The sequence below is a fragment of the Staurois parvus genome, unplaced genomic scaffold (assembly GCF_062004578.1).
Source record: "Staurois parvus isolate SC_StPar_1 unplaced genomic scaffold, SC_StPar_1.0 ptg000243l, whole genome shotgun sequence".
In the NCBI taxonomy this organism is placed as follows: Eukaryota; Metazoa; Chordata; class Amphibia; order Anura; family Ranidae; genus Staurois; species Staurois parvus.
This window is the reverse complement of record NW_028318039.1, coordinates 94,509-118,184: the sequence shown is the minus strand read 5'-3', so window position 1 is coordinate 118,184 and position 23,676 is coordinate 94,509. Positions and strand designations below refer to the sequence as shown.

The 23,676-nt window shown below is 41.3% G+C and overlaps 1 protein-coding gene across 1 annotated transcript in view; it reads right to left on the bottom strand.

The window, feature by feature from the left end:
* The window catches only part of BORA (BORA aurora kinase A activator), a 59,283-nt gene that overhangs the window by 26,603 nt on the left and 9,004 nt on the right, over positions 1 to 23,676 (bottom strand). Inside the window, exons 3-6 of the mRNA XM_089680360.1 lie at positions 22,879 to 22,985; positions 15,238 to 15,283; positions 14,300 to 14,378; positions 11,212 to 11,277 (exon numbers count right to left, since the gene is read on the bottom strand). Coding sequence (XP_089536486.1) covers positions 11,212 to 11,277; positions 14,300 to 14,378; positions 15,238 to 15,283; positions 22,879 to 22,985 — 298 coding nt within the window. The remainder of the gene's footprint in view (positions 1 to 11,211; positions 11,278 to 14,299; positions 14,379 to 15,237; positions 15,284 to 22,878; positions 22,986 to 23,676) is intronic.

Here is a 23,676-nt window from a genome sequence, read left to right as displayed (position 1 = left end):
TGGATTTAACATCAGCTTCTCAACCAATTGCTTTCTGAGAAGCAGATAATCCTGTTACCCCATAATGGGGATACCAAAGTCCTCAACACACTCAGACAAACTGAACGAGGACTTGCCCCTGGACCTGGAGGGCTTAGGGATCCAGTTTTTCCTGCAGAACTAAGGGTAAGGCTTCTGCTCAGAGCCCAATGCTTGTTTTTTACAAATGGGAACTATCCTTGGATTCTGAAGGCATCACTGATATCTGACCTTACAGTTTTGCTTTCTTTAGGGGTGAGAGTATGCTTTCCACCCCACCCAGTCACCATCTAGATGAAGGTATCCAAGAATGGTACAAAACAAAAATTTGCCCTCAAAGAGCAGCCTCTCGATTTACTTCTGACAGTGAAGTTCCGCTGACCAGCACAATGATGCCCACCCATAAAAGGTTGCCGTATGGAATCTTATAAAAAAGGCATCCATTGAGAAACTTGAGGCTCTTTGAAAATTTTCCAGGAACTGCCAAATGGCAGTACATGGAGAAATCTCCATGTACAAAATCGTCTATATTACTATCCCTCCAAATGAAAATTTAGGGGAGAAGAAAAATGGCAGCAGAAATGAGTTTGATCAGCTTCATGACTTATGTCTTTTGGTCAGAGTGTTTAATCCTTTCCCCCATAAGATTCTTAGGGAAATCCATCAATACTCTACAGATGTAGTGTTTCTACAAGAGACACATATCTCAAGATACAAATGTCAAGTTATACTTGAGGTATTATCCAACCTGGTAATATGAGTCACCAATAAAAAAAAAGAGCCAAAGGAATAGCAATTGGGTTTTCAAAAAAATGTAAGATTCACGTTGGAAGAAAGACTGGTGCATCCAGAGGGTCAGTTTCTATTTCTGAGAGGAAACCTTCAAGGACTAGAATGTACAGTAGTTAACATTTACTTTCGGAATAAAAACTCGATGGTATGCTAAGAAAACATATATAGATTTTAAGAGGGGTAGTCTGATTGTGGCAGTAGATTTTAATTTCTGCATGGATCCATGGATGGACACGTCATCGCGTGGCAAAAGAGATGGTGGTAAAAAACTAAAATCTGTGAAAAAGATGTTACATCAATGTCAACTGATTGACACTTAGAGAGTTAAACACCCAAGAGAAAGAGATTATACCTTTTTCTCCCCAGCACATGGAATGTATTCACGATTGGATTATATAATGATTAAGCATAGACACTTGGAATCACTGGTAAAATCTAACATAGAAGTAATGTCTATATCTGATCATGCACCTGACACAAATGAGACTATGGGTGGGAGAGGAGCGGAATAAAATAACTATGTGGGGAATAAATGAGATGTTTATACAAAAGATTAAAGAAGGAAATAGAGCAATACTTTGTAGCAACGGATACCTCCTCAGTCTCAAATACAATCTGGGAGGCACACAAGGCATATATCAAGGGAATCCTGATCTCAACAGGGGCGGAAAAAAGAAAGATCGGCAGAAGAAAATAAGGTTAGTGACAAAGGAGTTATATAATTTAGAACAGCTACATAAAAAGAAAAATGGATTTAGATATACATCAGAAGATAACTCTCATAAGAGAAGAGCTAAAAGCTCTTATGGAACAGGAAAGGAGGATTTTTAATAGGATTTCAAAAGAAAGATATCAGTGGGGGAATAGACCAGGAAAATATTTTATTAAAAAGTTAAGGGAAAAGAAATCAAAGAATTTTATAGAAAAAAATTAAAGATGAAACAGGAGAAATGGTGCATTCCACCACTGATATTGCGAACACGTTTCAAAAATATTACAGCAGGTTGTATGGAGTAAATTCTAAGAACCAGAAAGAAACAGAGGAAGAAAAAAAAAAGACAGACATATTTAAAGGAGGCCGGCTTACCAAGATTGTCAGAAGCAAAGTTATTAGCTTTAGAAAGAACGATCTCCCAGGAGGAAATTGTTATAGCATTGAAGAGTATGGCTGCAGGAAAGAGTCCCGGACCTGATGGATATACTGTGGGATTTTATAAGAAATTTAAAGAATATCGGTCCCCAAAATATGCACATATATGAACACTTTAGGAGAGGGGTTGGAGATGAGAGAAGAATCGCTGCAAGCATATATATCAATTATACCTAAAAAAAGGGAAGGATGGATCACAGTTAGCCAGCTATAGACCTATATCATTATTAAACAGACAGAAAATTATACGCTAAAGTACTAGCAACTAGAATGAAAGAGCTGATGCCGGAGTGGATACACTTATATCAAGTGGAATTCAATCCTGGCAGAGAAGGGAGGGACAATGGTCTGAGATCACTGCTCCTTCTGCAAAAAACAAGGAGAGAAGTTGCCAATGGTAATCCTGTCGATTGATGTTGAAAAAGCTTTTGACAGGGTAGACTGGGGGCTTATGGAGATACGTTAGAGGCACTAGGACTAGGGCCCAAAATGTTAAAAAGTGGATAAAAGGGCTATATAGTAGCCCGTCAGCAGCTGCAAAAGTCAACGGGTCCCTATCACAGTTTTTTAAAATGTATAAATGGTACAAGACAGATGTCTTTCCCCTCTGTTATTTGTAACATCTCTGGAACCACTATTAGCGATGGTAAGAGAGTGTAGATGTAACAGGAATTAGGATAGGTGACATGGAAAACAAGGTAGCGGCGTACACAAGGTTACCCAATTTAATGAGATTATTAAAATACTATGGAAAGTTATCAAATTTGAAAACTTAACCCCTGAAAGTCAGAGATATTAAAATATTAAATGTTCCAAAGATAGAGAAACAGACTTTTTCAAAAAGATTTTCTTTTTGCATGGAGGGAAAGAGAATTAAGCCATTTAGGAATAAAGCTAAACTTCCTCAATAAAGAACCTATATCAGGCAAACTTTATTCCATTAACCACTTGCCCTCCAGAGGATTAACCCCCCTTAATGACCAGACTTCTTTTTGCTACTCAGCGCTGCACTAATTCAACTAATAATTGCGCGGTCATGCAAAGCTGTACCCAAACAAAATTTACTTCCTTTTTATTTTTTTGCTATACAGCACTGCACTAGTTTAACTTACAATTGCGCGGTCATGCAATAAGGTACATAAATGAAATGTACTTTTTTTCACACAAATAGAGCTTTATTTTGGTGGTATTTGATCACCTGTGCGCTTTTTATTTTTGGCACTATGAACAAACAAATGTTTTGAAGAAAAAAAAAAAAACTATTCTCATTTCTCTCATAAAAAAAAAAATCCACAAAAACTCACATTTCGTCATAAATTTAGGCCAAAATGTATTCTGCTACATGTTTTTGGTTAAAAAAAAATCCCATTAAGTGTATATTGATTGCCTTGTGTGAAAGTTATAGCATCTACAAACTATGGTATAGATAATGGAATTTACACAGCTTTTACTTTCTGACTGCCTATCACATTTCTTGAGGTGTTAAAATACCAGGATAGTACAAACACCCCTTTCCGGAAAGTAGATACCCTAAGTTATCTGCTGAGAGGCATATTGAGTCCATGGAAGATTTTTTTTTTTTTTTTTTACACAAAGTTGTCGTTTAAATTATATATTTCTCACACAAGCCATGGGTATATGTGAAATTACACCTTAAAATACATTCTGCTACTTTTACAGAGCATGGGGATATCACATGTGTGATACTTTTTGGGAGCCTAGCCACGTACAGGAGCCTGAAATCCAATGACTGCTTTGAAAGCCTGAAGGTGCGCAACTTACTCATTTCACTTTCTCACTACCTATCACAGTTTCGGAGGCCCTGAAATGCCAGGACAGCACCAATGACCCCTTTTTGAAAAGTAGACACCCCAAGGAATTTAAAAAGAGGCATGGTGAGTATTTTGCAGATCTCATTTTTTTCTCACAAGGTTTTGAAATATAAAAAAAGAAAAAAATATATATGTTTTTGTTTTCTTTCTTCATTTTCCAAAATCTTGTGGCAACAAACAAGATCTGCAAAATACTCACCATGTCTACTTTCCAAAAAGGGGTCATTTGGGAGGGAGGGGGGAGAGGAGGTTTGGCATGTGTGAGCAATAAATAGTTTAAGTGACAATTTTGTGTAAAAAAAAAACTATTTTTTTGTTGTCATTTTCCAAAAACTTGTGGTAAAAAAAAAAAAAAATACATTCTTCTATTGATTCAACATGCCTCTCAGCAAATAGTTTGGGGTGTCTACTTTCCAAAAAGGGTTTGTTTTGAGGGGTGGCCATTTTATGCCCAGTATTAGAAGTTTATGCCACACATCACTCCCTCTAACCACCTGAAGGTCAAGCCTTTTCTGACACTTTTTTGTATACAAAAAAAAAAAAAAAAATCATCAGTATTTTCTGCTAGGAAATTAATTTAAACCTCCAAACATTATATATGTTTTTAAAGCAAACACCCTAGTGAATAAAATTGTGGGTGCTGCAATTGTTTATATGTCACATAGTACTCACGCAGTGATTTTTCAAACGCAATTTAAAAAAAAAACAAAAACACAAGAAGACCGTAAAAGGCAGAAGGGGAGGGGGGGCTTCATCTCTGCTGCTTGTAAAAGCAATCCTGCAGCTAATTAGCCACTAGGATTGCTTTTACAAGAAAGCCGATCGCCGGCAAAAAAAATATACCAGGATGATGCCTGCAGCTGCAGGCATCATCCTGTTATAACCAGTCCAGTGATGTACCAGTATGTCGCTCATCCTTGTTGGGTATATATGATATGGTTTTTTTTTGGATGCCGCTTGTGGGCTGAATGAAAAAAAAAAAAAAAAGAAAAAAAAAAAAAAAAGGAAATCTCTGCCAAAAAAAAAAAGTGTGGTATGCCCACCATTAGAATATACCGACCTGCATTCACCCACTTCTAATGGTGGGCACACATTAGTTACACGGTGCCACATGCGCCAATTCCAAGATTGTACAAATGTCTAAATAGTGGAACGCTTTAATAAAAAAAAAGGTCCACGTAAAAGTGGTACCCCATATGGAAAAAGGATGACACCAAAGCCCAAACTATCTTGCCACTACTCCCCATGTAGTCTGGGCATCCGGGGGGGGGGGGGCTCCACGTGACTTTTCCCTCATAAATCTGAAACTTATATGTATAGCTTGTAGCCCTCTGACAGGTCTTATACATCTTGACACCATATCTGGCATGCTTTCTGGGGACAAATTGTTTGAATGCAAGGCGGCCAGAAAAATTAATGAGGGACTCATCAACGCAGATTTTTTGATGGGGAGTATAGACCTCTGCAAATTTTTGGTTAAGGTGATTTACGAGGGGCTGGATTTTGTGGAGCCAGTCAAATTCAGGGTCACCTCAAGGATGAGAGTGCATTGTCGTTGAAATGCATAAAACATATTATACTCTCATATCTATGCCTGGCCATGGGAACAGAGAATACGGGCATATGATGAATCGGGTCTGTGGACCAATACAACCGCAATTCATTTTTTTTTTAGTAATGCCCATGTTGAGGGTTAGGCCCAAAAAAAAAAAAAAAAAAAATCTTATTTGGAAACCATATTGGGTTTTCATGCGAATGGTCTGGCAAGGTTTAAATTTGAGTTGGCGGCAATAAATTGTTGTGCATATAAATTGCTTTGATCCACTATCAATGCATACAGATCTTCTGTGAAAAATAGCTCCAAAAAAATCAAGGGGAGTATTTAAATTTGCTGTTTCCAACTGAATTCCAGGTTGGGTAGTGAATGGGGGAAGTACAGGTGCTGCAGAATTTGTGGGCTGCCAATCGGGATTTGCAAGCACATCTGGAAGGATACTATGGGCTCTACGGGCCTGTGTGGAAATTCTTGGTGGTTGCGGTACAATACTTATGCTTGCAACCGCACCAGCTTGTACTGCACTTATCGGACTCGCCACATCACCAAATGATACTGCAGTGCTGCCTGGTGAAAGACCAGAATGTGCTAGGTCACTGGTGCTCGCCAGTTCACCAAAAGGTAGAGCGGCACTAGTACTGGCACTCTGCTGCATATGAGAGTCATCAAAAGTTCTAACAGAGATCAGGCCTGATTCTGCGGTTTTGTGTACAATGACCTACTGACACTGCACTGGCTGGGGGAGAAGGGGGAAGTGTAGGGGCTAAAACGCAGGTACAGGCAGGTGTACTGACGAAAATCTCACGCTATCTGGGAGGGGTGTGAAAACCATGGGAGCGCAAATCACGTATATATACACGTGATTTTGCATACCTGTGCCGCCCTGTAGCAATATTTCTGCCATAGGGTGGTCAGGAAGCGGCTACAGAAGCCGTTTGTGTTATGGCGCTGTGTTACTTTAACTAACAACTGCGCGGTCATGTAACGCTGCACCAAAATGAAATTTATGTCCTTTTTTATCCACGAATTGAGCTCTCTTTCGGTGGTATTTGATCACCTGTGCGGCTTTTAATTTTTTGCGCAAAAAAAAAAAAACACAACATTTTGGACTTCTTGCTATATAAATCATGCTCCGTAAAAAAATTTTAAAAAATAAAATTTTTTCATAAATGTAGGCCAAAATGTATTCTGCGATATGTCTTTGCTAAATAAAATCCCAATACGTGTAAATTAATTGGTTTACTTGAAAGTTATAGTGTCTATAAAATGGCGGTATAGACATTGGATTTTTTTTTTTATACTAATAGCAGCGATCAGCAACTTATGGAGGGACTGCGGCAGACATTCTGACACGGGGGGAACTGACTTGGGATCACTGACATCCCCAGCGACACCAATACGAGGAAGGGATTAACAATGAGATGCAATCAAAGGGTTAACTCTGATGTGAGTGCTTTACTAGGGGGCGGGGGGGTGCTTCACTGTAAGCACACTGATCGAGACGACTGTGCTCATCCATCCCGATCAGTGTGCCCAAACTGACAGGGAGGAGAGCTGCATTCTAAACAATGCAGCCATCCTCCCTGTCAGTGTTTGTCGGCAATCACCGGGCTCTGGTGGGTTATGACCTGCCGGGACTCGGTGATTGGCAGCGTGGGTAAAGCAAGCGCACGCCCCCTACTCCAAAATGCAGGACCATGTTTATATATGTGATCCTGCGCACAGGGGCCACCTTGCCGCAGTATATATAAAGGATTGGATAAATAGAGATGAATATATACATAAGATGGAGGAGTTATATCATATGGATGACGATAATATGGAAAAATTCTGAAAAGCATGGAGTAGATGGTATGAGTTTAAAATAGCCAAAAGATATCTGGGAGGCGGTCGGAGTATAAAGAACAGAGAGAGTTTAAAGGAATGGCAGCAGTGTTTCATATGAGGGTTAGAGAGAGGAGGCAAGAATGAGGGAGGTAAATATAGACAGAAGTATATAGGAGGAAATAGAAGTAATGAAAATAGAATATGGATTGGGGAAATTTATTTGGAGGGCGGGGGGAAGGGATTAGGCAAATTTATGTCAAATTTGTATTTTTTTTTAAACTTTCTGATTTTTTTTTTTTTGCTAAAAAAAGAAAACATAAGTAATAATAATAATAATAATAATAATAATACAAAAAAAAAATCCAGAATGTACGGATTCGAGGAGATTGAAGCCCACTGAGGGAGAAAGGTCCCCAGTCTTCCTCCCACTGGGACGCTCGAGTCATTGAGACTTGGCAGGGTCCTGAGGAGGACTAAATATGATCCCCCCCCCCCTTACCCTTGTTCTTGTGCCCTGTCCAATGTTTCTTGGGCTGAACATCCTCACTTTGCTGGACCTGGAGAAAGATCTCTTTTTACGCACTGGAAACACCCTATCAGCTGTACACTCCAAGGCCTCCTGGAGACCTCGACCAAAAGGTTATCGCCTGCAAACGGTAAGGTACAAAGGCGTAACTTGGACGCCGAGTCCCCTGCCCAGGTCTTTTAACCATAGCACCCTTCTAACTGAATTAACCAGGGCAGATGTTCTCGCGGCTAGTTTAACTGATTCAGCCGAGGCATCCGAAGAGCAAACCTACTGCTCTAAACAGCATAGGAAAGGACTTTCGTATTCGCTGCCTGGAAGCCCCTGCCAAGAGATGCGTCTAACTGGGTAAGCCAGCATTCCTGATTTCTGCCAACACAGATGGCAGATAAAGCTGGCTTAAAGCTGATAAGAGGTAGAATCCCAGGCCCTCTGGAGCAAGATTTCTCCTCTTATCCATAGGATCATTAGAGCCCCCATATCTTCAAAATGTTAGATCTGTCTTTTTAGAGACTTTAGATGAGGGGGCATCCAACTTTGAAACGTTGTTCCATGGCTGGGATCCATCTTCCTCAAAAGGAAATCTACTTTTAAGATTACCAGTAAAGAAAAAAAAAAAAGAAAAAAAAAAGGGCTTCCTTTCAGGGTTTTCCCACTCCAGCTTAATGGTATCAACCAGGGAACTATGGACTGGAAAGACCCTAGTGTTTTTAGCATGTAGACCCTGATACATGAGGTCATGCTTAGACAGACATACGTCGTCCTCCTCAATCTCTACGGTTTCATAGTAGCCTTAAGAAGGTCATCTACATCAAGGGCCAATTTTGTACCTGGAACCCCTGAAGGAGCAACCTTCTCAGTCGTCCTCCTCTGAGCCTGACCCTGGTTGTGAGGAAGCAAGGGACCTAGGATCTTCCTCTAGGTCCTCCTCCCTTCTCAATGCCTCTGATACCGCAGTACACGCAGACTGGGTCCAAGGCCCCAGCGGCATCTGCATTCTATCCAGCAGGGATCTAAATGACTGAAATGTAGTCATGTCATCCTTAATGGAGGTGAAAAACCTATGGCAGGCTGTAAATGACTTAATTAGACTATGCACACACTTGCAGCATAAGGGCTTTTCCCAAGCTGAAACCAATTTTGCCGCACAAACTGCACACTTCCTTTAGGGGGCCTGACTCTGTGTCTTGTCCTGGGCTTTAACCTACAACAAGCAGAAAAAAACAACAAAGAAGATAATCAGCCCACACTCCTCATTCCAAACACCACTGTGCTGGGGGAGAAAATGGAAGTGTGCCCCACCGTGACCGGAGACTCAGAGACTGGGAGAAAAGGCCACCGCCAGGAATTAGCAAGAGGGAGACACAACTCCCCAAGCTTACAAGAAAGGAGCAGGTGCCTGAGGAACCAGTTCCACCTGCAGGGAGGGGCCAGCACCCTCCATTATGTTCCTTGTGGTGTGGTAGCCACAGCCACTGCTGTGTCTCTTCACACTGCACCAGCCGCCTGAGCACTGTTTCCTGCGGAACTTCCGGTTTAACCAGCTTGGAGCGCAGCTGCTCCACCTCCTGGAAGTTGTGGCCGCCTGCTCGGTGGTCAGGATGCTGACTCGGCCACTGGCGGTAGCGCTGGACACCCTTAACGGTCCTCCTCCTCTGAGGACTGGAAGGCAAAACAGGAGTGCAGCCCCACTACTCTACTAAAAAGGGAGGGATCACGCCAGGCAAGGAGGAGGTACTTACGTAAACAGGAAACACAAGCACCACCCTTGAGCCTAGGACTCCTAAATGGGTTCCTAGAACACATAACCTGTCCTTCCAGAGGAAGCATGAATACTGTAGAACTGAAGAGGGAGGCCTGGGGAGGTCCACCTTTTAAGGTTCTGGACTTACATGTTTCCTGTCCCGAAAGGAGGAGCTGCACGTCTCAAGGGGCTGTCCTGGAAGACGTTTTTGAGAAAAAGGGAATTATAGCGCAACTCCTGTAACCAGAGCTTTCTAGCTTTATTACGACATGAGCTTTGTTGTCAGTCAATATGACATAATGAAAGAGATAAGCACAGACAAATTATGGAAGTTGCAGCTTTGCATATTACCCAGTGTTTTTTTTTTTTTATAACCCTGTTCATATTTGAAGAACTCTACCTCACTTCAGAGGTATACAGATTCATATAAAGGAGTGAGACCTCTTGGCTCTACAGCTGTCTAGGACCTTTAGTAGTAGGTAGATCTGTGTGGTGCTCCTTTGATAGGTCATACTTGGCTTCATAGTTAACCCTCTGGTTTTGCCTATTGGATAGGTGACAAAGATTAGCTGCACCAACATGCCCAGATATTTATTTTTAGAGGCTTTAACCAATGATATCATTCATCAGTTCTTTGAGTTAAAGAAGAGATTAAACATGCATTTTGCTGCCTAAAAATAGAGATCACTACACATTTAAATACTCATCTGTTTCCTGAGTAGAACCATGTTAGGAATTACAGGTATCTCTCAGATCACAGCACCCTAACTGGCTTCATATGCTTTTCTTTCCAGAACGTTGGAGCCATCTGTTTTCAGGCATTATCCAGGAATAGCATCTACTTTTTGGACTGGGATGCTTTGTTATAATTATCACAATCCTTGTACTTGTGCCAGGGGCGGACTGACAACTCATGGGGCCCCCGGGCAATAGGGGATCATGGGGCCCCTGTGTCTTTGCCCAAACTCAAAAAAGCCTATGAAAAAGGTACCAGGGGCATCTCATGGGGCCCCCTACTGACCCCGGGCCTTTGGGCAGTGCCCGAGTTTCCAAATGGTCAGTCCGCCCCTGACTTGTGCAGTTCTTGGCGGTCCAACACAAATCAGCTCCCTGCTGCAATCTCTCACCTTATGACTTACAAAATTACAATCATGTAGTCTGATCATTGTGCGAGTCTTTTTCCTACCTACAGAAGACTGAAGACAATAAAACACAGATTTACTAAAAGGAGGGGAGAATCTTCACTTAAGTGAATATTCACTATCCAATCAGATGAAATGTATCTGCACAACTGGGTATTCAGATTGAACGCAACTACAATTTGAGTGAAGACTTAACTCCTTTAGTAAATCAACCCTATTATCTCAGCCTAGTTAAAATTACATGACTAGAGGAAAGTATTAACTCCAACTTGTAGAGTCACTGTGCACCATGGTTCTCAACTTCAGCATATTCTACAATAAAACCCTTGAAAAAGATTTATTCAGAATCTCAAGTGCCATATAAGATCCACAAAAGGCAAGCACCAAGGGCATCTGGAGCATTCTAGCATATTTTCCAAAATAACATATGCAAAAAATATTTCAGGGAACAGAAAAAAAAAAAAAAAAAAAAGTCTAACTAAAGAGAGCTGTAAAGATCTACAGGGACAAGTCAAACTGTACACCTCCTTTCAAGAAAATTCAATTACATGGATTGTGGCTTTTTTTGCTAAGGTATGGAAGCAGCCAAAATACTGCTCGTCATGGCTAATCATCTGTGAGTTACCTGTACTTTTTCCTGTTGCTACAGTTTGTTCTCTTCCAAGAGGGGATTCGTAGTTAAGATCAACACCTAAGAAAGGCAATAAATAAATTACAAAAAAAATAAATAAAAAAAAAAACACAAAAAACAATAAAAAAGGATACAATTTACATATTGGCACAAAGTATGCATATGCAATACTTTTTCAGCTTCTGTGGCAGCTGTAAATCACTGTAACGGCCACGATCATCCTTGTGATGTGTTCAATGGAATGCAAAGTGGTCCTTGATTGGACAAAGTAGAGAGGAGTTGCAGCGGCATCACAATCTCCACCCAATTAATTTTTTTCCTGTATGTGTGTTCACACATGCATTTTACAAATCATCTCTATCTCTGTTATTTTTACATACTTCTTCCGTCTGAAGTGCCTGGTTAATCCTGCCAGTCACGTTTCTTCCTTGTTCTAAATGGACAACACAAAGTGTAGAAGCTGATCTGTGCTTGCGTGGTCAGTTTTCATCCTTTGGATGGCCATTCAGAGGTAAAGTGCAGACACACAGCATATCTGTATTGGGTCGTTTGTTCAGCCACCTTGCCCCCTGACAAATCTCAGCCTGCCTCTGACACACCCTGGCTCCCTATCACAGCATGCCTCTTGAACACACCTTCTGATCAAGCACAGCCTGCATGTTGAACAGATTGTGGAATACAGTCACACTGTAGGGTCCCTTTCACACGGGGCAGACCAGTCAGCGGAAGGTCTCTCCGCTGAGCAAGCGGATGACAGGTCCGTGTCTGCTCCGCTGCTGCAGAGTGGACACAGATACAGCCCGCTGCCCTCTACGGGCAATCTGCCATCCAATCCAACAGAGGAGAACAGAGGTTCTAATTGGACCAACTTGAAGAAACGGGCAGTCGGGCCAGATCATAACGTCCATGTGAAAGGGGCCTAAGTAATATCTCTCTCCCCCCCATTCGTATCAAGAAGAGATGCATGGTAATAAAACAAACACACACACACTTTCTGAAACTAAACAAAAGCAGTTATGGTGCCTGTATAGATACAATGATATAGACATTTTCTAATACAGTTATATGTTCAGAACTACTTTAAAGTATAGCTAAAAGGCAAAACTTTTTTTTTTGTTTTGGATAAGTGGAGATGGATTAGAACACCTGTATGGTGTTTTTGCCGTCTGTGCCCCAGTTAAGGAGTCTGACCCTCTCTACTTGTCCTGTTTACCATTGTCATTGAAAGTGAAAGTAAAATAGGATCCCAAAGTTTGGGTTGTCCCCAGAAAAGTAAGAGGGGAGACATCTTCCAATGGGGATACTAGTTCTGGCGACTGGGGGTTCTCAAGGAATTCCCTTACATTTCAGGGATTTCCTATCACTTCCTGTTTGGCTATGGGAAAGGAAGTGAAGGGAAATTTCCACAATGTGACACAGATGGTAGGGAGAAAAAGAAAATAAATAAAATTTGACAAGGGTTATATTCGTTCCTTACTGTATTCCCAAAAGAAGTTTTGCCTATAGTTCTACTTTAAAATGTGACATACATAAGAAATTATTTAAATGCCAGGACAGAAATCTAATGCTAGAAAAATAGGAATAACTGGACACATACACACCTACAGGCTATATGCCAGGATGATACGTGCCAAGTTACAAGACTGTAGATGTGGATCTAGCTTCCAAAGATGAATGATCTACCATGAGAAGGGGTCCATTACCTAACTCTGGAGCCTCATGGAGTGAGCGGGGTTATAAGGAGTACACTGGTGGGCAGTCTCATTAAAGCTTTTGGTGTCCAATCACCTGAGGGTAGCAGCATATAACCCATGGTCTAAGAATTTCTGTGTCCTCTATTGTACGATTAAGATATAAAATGTGTACAGTGTGACATGGTCATCTGTGGCTCACAAATATCTCCTTGTTTAAAGGTCAACATCTATCTGGCTCTCTCACTACTTGTGAGAACACAGGAAAAAAAAAGTGCAGGTAAAAGCACTACCACACTGAACATGGAGAAAATTTATATATATATAATTTACTGCTTCGTAGACATGAAAAATATCCTTACCGTATAAAGAATCAACCATTTAGTTACTGGTAAAAATTGGTAAAGGCAGAACTTCACCCAAGTGAGTTGGAGCACTTAAACGCCCCCGCCCTCCCAACTGCTTTGCCCGCTGCCTTCTAGGACACGTCACAGATCCGAGGAGGCTGCGGGACCATTTAGGCTAGGTTAACATCTGTGTGGGTGGTGCTGCTGTGGATCTGCACGAAAATCCGTGCACCACCCGCAAAGAGAAATGCGGACCCGCGGGAAGGTGCTATTAGTTCTAATGATACGCCGCCCGCACTGGAAAACGCAACCATACTGGCAACCGGGCTGCATTTTCAGAAGTGCAGGGACTTCTCTGTGTGTCACAGGAGTCCATTCAAATGAATGGGCTTTTGTGCCTGCGCAGAACACGGCCCGCACGGCCGCATATATGTGAACCGGGGCTTACAGAGAACAGAGCAGCTCACGTGCGCAGTGGGGAGCTGTTTATGAAACTGCAAGGAGTCACAACCGGCTTCTCACAGTTAACATGCTGGTGCTGGGGACTTGAAGACAGGTAAAGAACTGGCTTGGGTGAGAACAGCACTGGAACCCTGGACAGGTAAGTATGTGTTTTTAAAAGTCGGCAGCTACAGTATTTGTAGCGGCTTACTTAAATTTCTGTTTCCAGGTGAAGATCCTCTTAAGTTGAATTCCAGGCGAAAGATAAAAAAAAAAAAACCACAGATGCACGCTGACTGAGCAAGAGAGTATCAACACCAGGGGGCAGTTAGTCTGTGCAGCAAGTTTACTTACTGGAGTAAACAGCAGATTACACAGCACAATGCTTTACAGTCCAAACAACTGGATGGGAATGTTTTAGTTTTTCCCCCTTTTTGATAGATACATTTGGCACCATTGTCATGAGAGGTAGCATAATTTGTTTTTGTTTTTTTTATTTGTGGATACACATGTATACCTAAACTGGAAATGTGCAGAAAAATAAACATGGCCAGTTTTTCAAACATATGAAACTGTTAAAATAACAAAAGAGGGAGGACCTACATTTTGTTGAATTAAACTGAGCTTGTTTTTCTTCATGTTGGGTCCAAGGTGAAGGAACAATTACCCTTTTCGTAAAAAACTACAACAGAAATGTTAAAAACAAATATATTAGCAGTGGGTACTTTAACATTGCAATAAAATTATATGTGAAATTAAAAGACATCCCCAAGTTCTCAAGCAATGTCAAACACTTCATAATGCATAAAAGGCAGATCTATGATCAATAAGATAACCAGTCAGGAAACAAAGTTTCTCTACTCTTAAAGTGATCATGACACCTTGCTCATTAAAAAGGCAGAAGTGTCCACCAGCAAAGAAGTAACTCCCGCTGGATATAACGCCATGCGAAAACAATACCAAATCAGTTTCAGATAAATACTGTACATTTTGAAGGAATATCGCAAGAAAAGCACAGAACCATGTAATCCTTTTGAACGCTCCACACTGTTTATTGCAGTTTTTTTAAAATCCTGCCTCCTGCATGTTTTGGTGCAGGTTTGGTGTGTGAAAAAAAACAGAAAACAAAAAACAAACACACACTGCACTTTCCCATTGAAATCAATGAAAAACACGACAAAAGCACTTGCGTTGCGTTTTTGAGACATCGGCCTGGTAAAAAAAAACAAACCGCAAAACGTGGTAAAAACACATGTCCTGTAAAAAAAACACCACAAATGGAAGGAAAAACGCATCAAAAGCGCATGTGTGTTTTTGCTATGGATCAGTGTGAAAGTAGCCTGACAGCAGGTATTTTGCAGTGGCTATGACGAAGGAAAGAGCAAGTATGAAGCGCTGTAAAAGGATGGTGCAATTGGATAACACAGTTTTTTTTTCTAATACAAGTGTAACATGACCATTGTGTTCATAGAAAGATACACATTTCTACAACACAGTAGCTGGAAACAAACATAAATTACGTCTGTGCCAGCAGTGGTTACCTCTTCAATAGCCTTTTGTCTTCTGTCCTCTGCTTCCTTATCCAGCCTAAAATAATAACAAAACTAATGAGACAATGTCACAATATTTGCATACAACTGCAGGGATCAAGTCAGAAGCAAGAGTGACTAAAAAGGCTCATGTGGAAACCCCGTTTGGCCAAGCTTGCAAAAAGGTTCTTTCCCTTAGTGGCCTGAATGTTACTTCTATTAACTAAGATCTTGACCATCAAAACATTCACAACACAAAATTAATGCAAGGTCACTTTAAAATTTAAATCTTAATAAAAAACAAAAACAAAAAAAGCGGGGAACCCCGAACCTCTCCCCCCCAAAAAAAGCACATCCACAACAACCACTTTCTCTTTTCTAGCAACAGTCCCTACTCTATGTGCTTAGTGCAGTTTACATAGCTTGCATGCTGACATTGTACATAACCTTACATGCATTTTAAAATGTAGCATGTTTGTAGCCCTGAACAAGCAGCCTTACGCAGTAAGTATATAAACCAACAATTAAATTTCTCTTATTTGCTTGCTTTTGAACTATAAAATATACCATTGAAAACATTGTTATATCAGTTTGATCTTATCAGAAACTTATCTCAAGGAGTCATTTTTGCCTTCCAAGTTTTTATCTTGGGACTGAAAAACAATTACTCTATATGCTGTAGAGATGCAGGGAAAGAGAGTGGGGGCAAGTTTGAAATAAAACAAAAAACACAAAATCACCCCCCCCAACCCCTTCCCCAGCACACACAAAAATTATCCTTTTAGCAATATGTATGCCCATGGTTGTTTCAGGTCAGTGACTCACTACTAGCGATGAACCGAAATGAAAATTCTGGTGCCGAAACCAAAAATTCGAAATGCACTTGGCCGAAAACCAAAAAACGTGCAGTTTTTAAAATATAAATATAGAAGGGGGCGCATGCGCGGCCGGCACTGAAGGTGGACGTGTAGTGTGACAGCGCCGTCCACCCGCCAGCCTATAAGCGGCACAAACCAGCCCTGGGACTCCTCATCCGCACCGACACTATAAGGTGCCCGACCACCCACAGACATGCCAAGGAGGAAGAAGTCCTCAGATCAGCCTGGAAAGCTGACACAATTCTTCCTGGCCGTCGGGCCGGGAATCCAAGATGGCGCCCGCGGCTGCACACAGGGAGACAACAGCAGAGTCCAGCAGGAGGACTACAGGGCCCAGCAACTAGATCCCAGGCTTCAACATTCACTTTACCCTGGGGACCCTGGTGAGTTGTCACCCCCACTGTCCCCTACATCACACAGCCCAGCTAAATCCAGGCCACGGCTAGATCAGGACCCCAGCACGCTATACCAGGCCTCAAACCCTCCATTACAACCACCCCACATGGTTATGCCTGACATAGACGCATTCCCTGCGTCGGACCTACCTATGACAGAAATATGCATGAAAAACATGCTCACGTCCTTGCGACAGTCTCTACATAACGATATCTTGACGTCACTCAACCAACTGTCCAATATAGTACAACATCAAGAACACAGAATCAGCCACATTGAAAATAGCATGGGAGATATAATAACGGCACATAATAACTTAATTGATGCGCATACAGAGCACTCGACCGACATTGAACAAATCAATCAAAAACTTGCCGATTTAGAAGACAGATCACGCCGCAACAACATCAAATTCAGAGGAATTCCCGAATCGGTAACCAATGCTGACTTAATCCCATACATACAGCAATATATCAAAATCCTCATCCCATCAATTTCTGACTTAGAGATTGCAATTGACCGTGCGCATCGCCTACCTAAGCCTTCCTTTTTACCATCGTCCACCCCTAGAGATGTACTAGCCCGCATTCATTTTTTTCCATGTGAAAGATAAAATTATGTCGGCGGCCCGCAATCCGCCGCCGCTCCCACCATCGCACACAAATCTTCGCTTATATGCTGATTTATCTAAAGCTACCCTCTTTAACAGAAAACGATTGATAACCATCACCAAGGCCCTAAGAAATCATGGCATAGCATACCAATGGGGGTTCCCCACCAAATTACTGGTGCGGCAACATGGTAGAATTTTCACTATCAAAACACTGGAGGCAGGCCTGGATCTACTGAAAACCTGGAATATTCTCCCTGCGGAACCACAAGAATCCGCACATAATTCTATGGAGGCAACATAGCCATTACAGGACATACTTCATTCTCTTTTCACTAAAATATGTTCACACTTTCTCCCAGGAGCCACTTTTTCATTTGATATGGCTGGCGTTTGGCCTAATTTCTGCAAAGTTTTCTTAAAACAATTACAACTGGCCTGACTCCCTCCTGGCGGTCAAGCCTACCAGCACCCCCTGGTTTTGAGGTAGCAATGTTGGCTACTCGAGGTATTTGCTTTTTTTGCAAATTTTTTTTATTGTTGTTCTTTATATCCTTATCCCTTCCCCACCATGGCACCTTTGGATACCCTATCAACACCCAAATGTCACTTACTTCGACACACTTCGGAATACTCCCCTCAACGCTCCGATTGAGTCACAACTCTATCACCTACACTTGATAACCTATTCTCTTGCAAAGTTCAAAATCTTATGCTTCTCCCAAATACCACCTCAGATTACGGATAAGCATGGAACTATGATTACAAATGATTAATTTTATATCATTTAATGTCAGAGGCCTAAATTCACCATATAAACGTTCCTTACTGTCTAGAGAAGCTCGGAAGTCACAAACGGACATACTCTTTATACAGGAAACACATTTTGCCGCCAAAAAGACGCCCAAAATATATCTTCACCGTTTCTCTCAGGTATTTATGGCAACCAACCCCAAAAAAAAGAATGGAGTGCTCACGGCCATTAAGGGCTCTCTTTCATTCCGTATCCTATCACAGAAGGCAGATCCACTAGGACGTTTCCACATTTTAATGTGCCAAATAAACGACAAGACCCATACATTAGTGAATGTTTATGGCCCGAACTGCAAACAAATACGCTTCTACAGTAAACTTTACAAAACCATCTCCATACTTAAACAAGGGAAACTCATCATCGGTGGCGATCTCAACATTACGGGAAACGCGGACATGGACTCATCCTCCACTTCGAAATTCACAAAGCCTACTCTTAACCAGTTTCTGCACGAAAATGACCTTTATGACATCTGGAGATGTCAACACGGCTCTGAAAGAGACTATACTTATTACTCCCCTCCACATCTCTCATACTCGCGAATAGACATGTTTATCACGGACAAATGGACACTACAACATGTGACAACATCCAAAATAGGGACTATAACCTAGTCGGACCATGCCCCAATCCAAATATCATTGGACGACGACCAAAACACAGCGCTTCCACCCATTTGGAGACTTAACTCCTCACTTTTAACAGCACAGGAAAACCAGAAACGGATCCAAGAAGCTCACAAGCTCTTTTTTGATACCAATATCACCCATGATATATCTATCACCACACTTTGGTTGGCCTACATGAGAGGTATCCTCATCCAGTTAAACTCCCGCACTAAGAGACAACGTTCCCAACAAATCGACCAGCTCATGACCTCCATCCGTTTAAACGAAAAACTTAACCAACATCCAAACCCCGCTACAACGGCGACCCTGAACGCAGATAGGAACAGATTACGCGCCATTTTACTGCATGCATACGACACTAATCTACAAATAACAAAAGCTAAATTTTATGCACTCGTTAACAAAGCAAATTCACTGCTTAGTAAAACTAACAAAAACGACTTAAAACCAAAATATCCACAATCCGACATCCTACTTCGCACAACATTCTGAGAAACCCACGGGATATAGCCAACGCTTTTGCAGCCTGCTATCAGGCATTATATAACCTAAAAGATGACACCAATACAAACCAACCTACGACACAAGCAATAGAGCAATTTCTACATAACACTAATCTCCCACACATAACCCCATCTCAACTTGAATCTATCTCTCTACCAATTTCCCCTGCTGAGATCGAAAAAAATCATACACACCCTTCCTCTGAATAAATCACCAGGAAACGATGGCTTTACTAATGAATATTACAAAACATTTGCCCCCAAACTCTCTCCGCATCTAACCACTCTTTATAACCATGTAGCCGCCTGTGGAGAATTCCCCCAAGACATGCTACAGTCAATAATTACTACCATCCCGAAACCCGGGAAAGACCCCCAACTAGTACAAAATTACAGGCCAATTTCACTCCTCAACACAGATATAAAGATATACGCTAAGATAATTGCCCTAAGATTACTCCCTTACTTACCGACTTTAATTCATCCAGACCAAGTAGGATTTATCCCTGGTAGACAAGCTCCTGACGCCACCAGACGGATCATATCCCTGATACACCACCTTGAATTAAATACCCAACTCTCGCTCTTACTATCGCTTGATGCAGAAAAAGCGTTTGACCGAATCCATTGGCAGTTTATGACGCATACACTCCAAAAATTTGGAATATCTGATTGGATGCTATCGGCCATTTTGTCCCTCTACTCTAATCCATCAGCCAGAGTCCTAACTAACGGCACACTATCCCAACCCTTCTACATTTCTAACGGAACTAGACAAGGCTGCCCATTATCCCCTATAATCTTTGCTCTACTCATCGAACCACTAGCAACCAACCTTAGAAATGACCCCAATTTCACGGGAATTAAATGCTTAAAATCCGAACATAAGATCAGTCTATTTGCAGACGACATTATCCTAATGGTTACTAACCCATACAATTCTCTCAACACCATTCGACAGCATATCCAAAACTATGCATCCGTATCTTACTACAAACTCAATGAGCCGAAATCCTCCATACTGAACCTACACACACCTGAGATTACCCAAAACCTAATTTCCAAACACTTTCCTTTTACCTGGGAACAACTTAGCATCCCATACCTGGGAATTAAACTAACAGCAAAGACCAACCAACTATATAATGCTAATTTTAAACCACTACTTGAATCTATTCCGCAAGAGATTAAAGGACTACGCACCACTACTCTCTCGACATTAGGCAGAATAGCGACAATTAAAATGTGTATATTACCCAAGATACTTTACATCTTCCGCACGCTCCCTATCCCAATTCCCCACATCTTTTTTACAAAAATTCAGGCAATATTGAACAAATTTCTTTGGAATTCGAAAAAGCCTAGATGTGCCACAAATCTCCTAATCCGTCCAACCACCAGAGGTGGTGCGGGTCTCCCACATGTAAAATGATATTACCTTGCCGCTCTACTTGATCAGCTCTTCTTCTGGTGGCAGCCCACAATAAACAAAACTTGGACTTTTATGGAAACTTCTCTATTCCTTCCACACACCTTGTCAGATCTATTATTCATACCCCGCGGAATACACACCCACCCCTGCATATTAGCTTCTCTAACAGCTTGGTATGACTTTATTTCTCATACACAATTACGTAAGGACAACCTTCAAATTCTCACTCCGCTTTCGTCCCTGCACTTCCTCTCTCCTCACTTAAATCTCAATTTATGGATAAATCGTGGAATACTTTACTTACAAGACCTGTACACTAACAATAAACTACATACCTTCCAAAGTTCCAAAGAGAAAAATACCAGATTCCGGCTACTGAACACTTTACTTATATACGTATAACACATGCCCTTTGCAAAGCCCATATTCCACTTCACATAAAAATCCCAGCAACTACACAGCATTTCTTGCAAAAAACAACCTATCCTAAAAAAGGTATTTCAATGTTTTACACGGCTTTGGTTGAATCACAATTTACTACACACACATCGTCCCTAGCAAATTGGGAAAAAGTACTACACCATCCTATATCTCTCGGCACTTGGTAAAAAACTTTTGCCATTACTTACATATCTTCAAAGTGCAGTTCACATTGGGAAACATATTTGAAAGTGCTACACCAATGGTACTTGACTCCCGTTAAACTAGCCTCATTCTATCCCCAACATTCCCAAACCTGTTGGAGACATTGTGGCGAAGCGGGTTCTCTTCTTCACTTACTATGGGCATGTAAATCCCTGACCTCTTACTGGAACCAAGTTTTTCAAATAATCTCTTCCATCACAAAGACTCCAATAACCCCAGACCCAGCTCTAGCGCTCCTCCATATTGGAATAGATGAAATTCCACTACCTCACGCATCATTACAATACACATTCTGTTAGCTGCAAAGCTCAATATCACCAGGCTTTGGCGATCTACTAACATTCCATCTTTGTCCCGACTACTGACCGATCTTAACTTCCTGTGTGAAATGGAGAGAAGAACAGCCCTCCATAATTTCTCATATCGCAAATTTGAGACTCACTGGACCCGGTGGTTACACAACCCCAATTATCTAATGAAATGATTCTACAATATACATCCATGATATATGACCCTACCACTTTCGGTGCCTCTACCTCCCCTTCTTCCCCTCTCCCCCACTTCTGATCCCCCCTTAATATACCTACCATAGCTCAATAAGGTTCACAAAATTGAGCATACCTCTCATGTAACTGAATCAAGACTATGCACTGGACCTCGGCCCCCTGGCGGGGTACCACTATTCCATTCTCCACTACCCATACAATGTTTTGTATTAATGGTGAACCGTTTTCTACCATCGTTCTCACTTATTCTGTATGTTCAAACTGTTTCAATAAAAATATTTAAATATAAAATATAAATATATCTTTTGGAAAAAAATACACCAATTAAAAAAAAAAAAACAAAAAAAAAAGCCAGAATGGGAAGTAACATCACTCCAGTCCTCCAAGGGCATAGAGATGAGTGGCAGCCATCTTTCCTTCACTCATCTCTATGCCCAGCACTGGGATCGATGGTTTCTCAGGCAAGGCTGAGAACTACCGAGCGGCGACCGGTGGCAGCAATGAGGTTTTTTCAGCACCTGGATAGGTGCTTTTTTTTTTTTCATTTCGCCCAAAAGGGGTGTTTTCGGCCACCAACATTTCGGTGCATTCCTACTCAGGGTACTTAGGATATGCTCACATCAGCTGCTGCATTGCAAAGCAATGGCTGGTGTGTGGTGCAGTCTGGCAGAAATAAGCACAGTGATGATGTGCTAAACTCAGCTTATTGCACCTTTTCCTTTTTAAATGAATTTTACTGATATGTCACACAGAAAGTTCAGCTGCTAGCTTATCAGTGGATTGCCGTACGCTGCCCTGAAAAAAGTACTGCATGCAACACAGTGGTGTGAACCAGACAGACAAGGCCTTTAGGCATTTGCCTTGTCATGTGGACTGTGCTGGAATAGCCAATCGACGTATTCCCAGACATGGTGTGAAGGGACCCTTAGTGAGTAATTAAAACAGTTGAAAGACCTGAAGCCTTCATCTTCAAAAACAAGTCTGCACTAGCAGCTCCTATATTTCCATCCTGACATTTTAGCTTCAAGGAAAAGAAAAAAAAAAAAAAAAAAATATCAGAAATGTTTATATAAAAAGCATGGTCCGATTTAAATTTTAACAAAACTCTACCAAACAAATTTTGACATGAAAAATAACTGCTTTAAAAAACACCGTTCATTTTATGAATAAACAAACCACAGGTACAGCTGCCAGACTATTACTTATGAAAAATAAGTAATTACAGACACAAACCACTTACTTGGCATGGCTCAAATATAAAGCCTGGCGATGTATATCGTCAGGATCAATCTCAACAGGGTATATTGCAGCAAGCTGATCAATTGACCATTTAAACTGATGAGGAGTCTGGAATTAAAAAAAAAAAAAAAAAAGTTTGCTTAGTATATACCTAAAGTGGTTCTAAAAGCTTGCAAGGGTGCTCAATCTGTAGTCCTCCAGGTGTTGCAGAACTAAAAGTCCCATCATGCCTCTGCCTTGGGAGTCATGTTTGTAACAGTCAGCCTTACAATGCCTCATGGGACCTGTAGTTCCACAACAGCTGGAGGACCGCAGGTTGAGCACCCATGGGCCTTAAAGGATTCATTCATCTTTTTGAAAAAAGTAAAATGCACATTTCTTGCAAGAAAAAAAAACAAAAACACAGACACACTTTTTTAATTTATTTATTTTGGGTACTTATATAGCGTTGTTAATTTAAGCAGCGCTTTACACACACACACACACACACACACACACACACACTATACATTCACATCAGTCCCTAACCCTCAAGGAGCGTACAATCTAAGATTCCTAACTTGTATTGATACATATACGAGGGTCAATTTAGACAGGATCCAATTAACCTACCAGCATGTCTATGGAGTGTGGGAGGAAACCAGAGTACCCAGAGGAAACCCATGCAGGCACAGGGAGAACATGCAAACTCCAGACAGGTGGTTCTGTGGCTCAAACCAACGAACCTAGTACTGCCAGGTATAAGTGCTAACCATTTTGCCACTGTACTGCCCGTTCAAATGAATGGGCTGAAAATTGC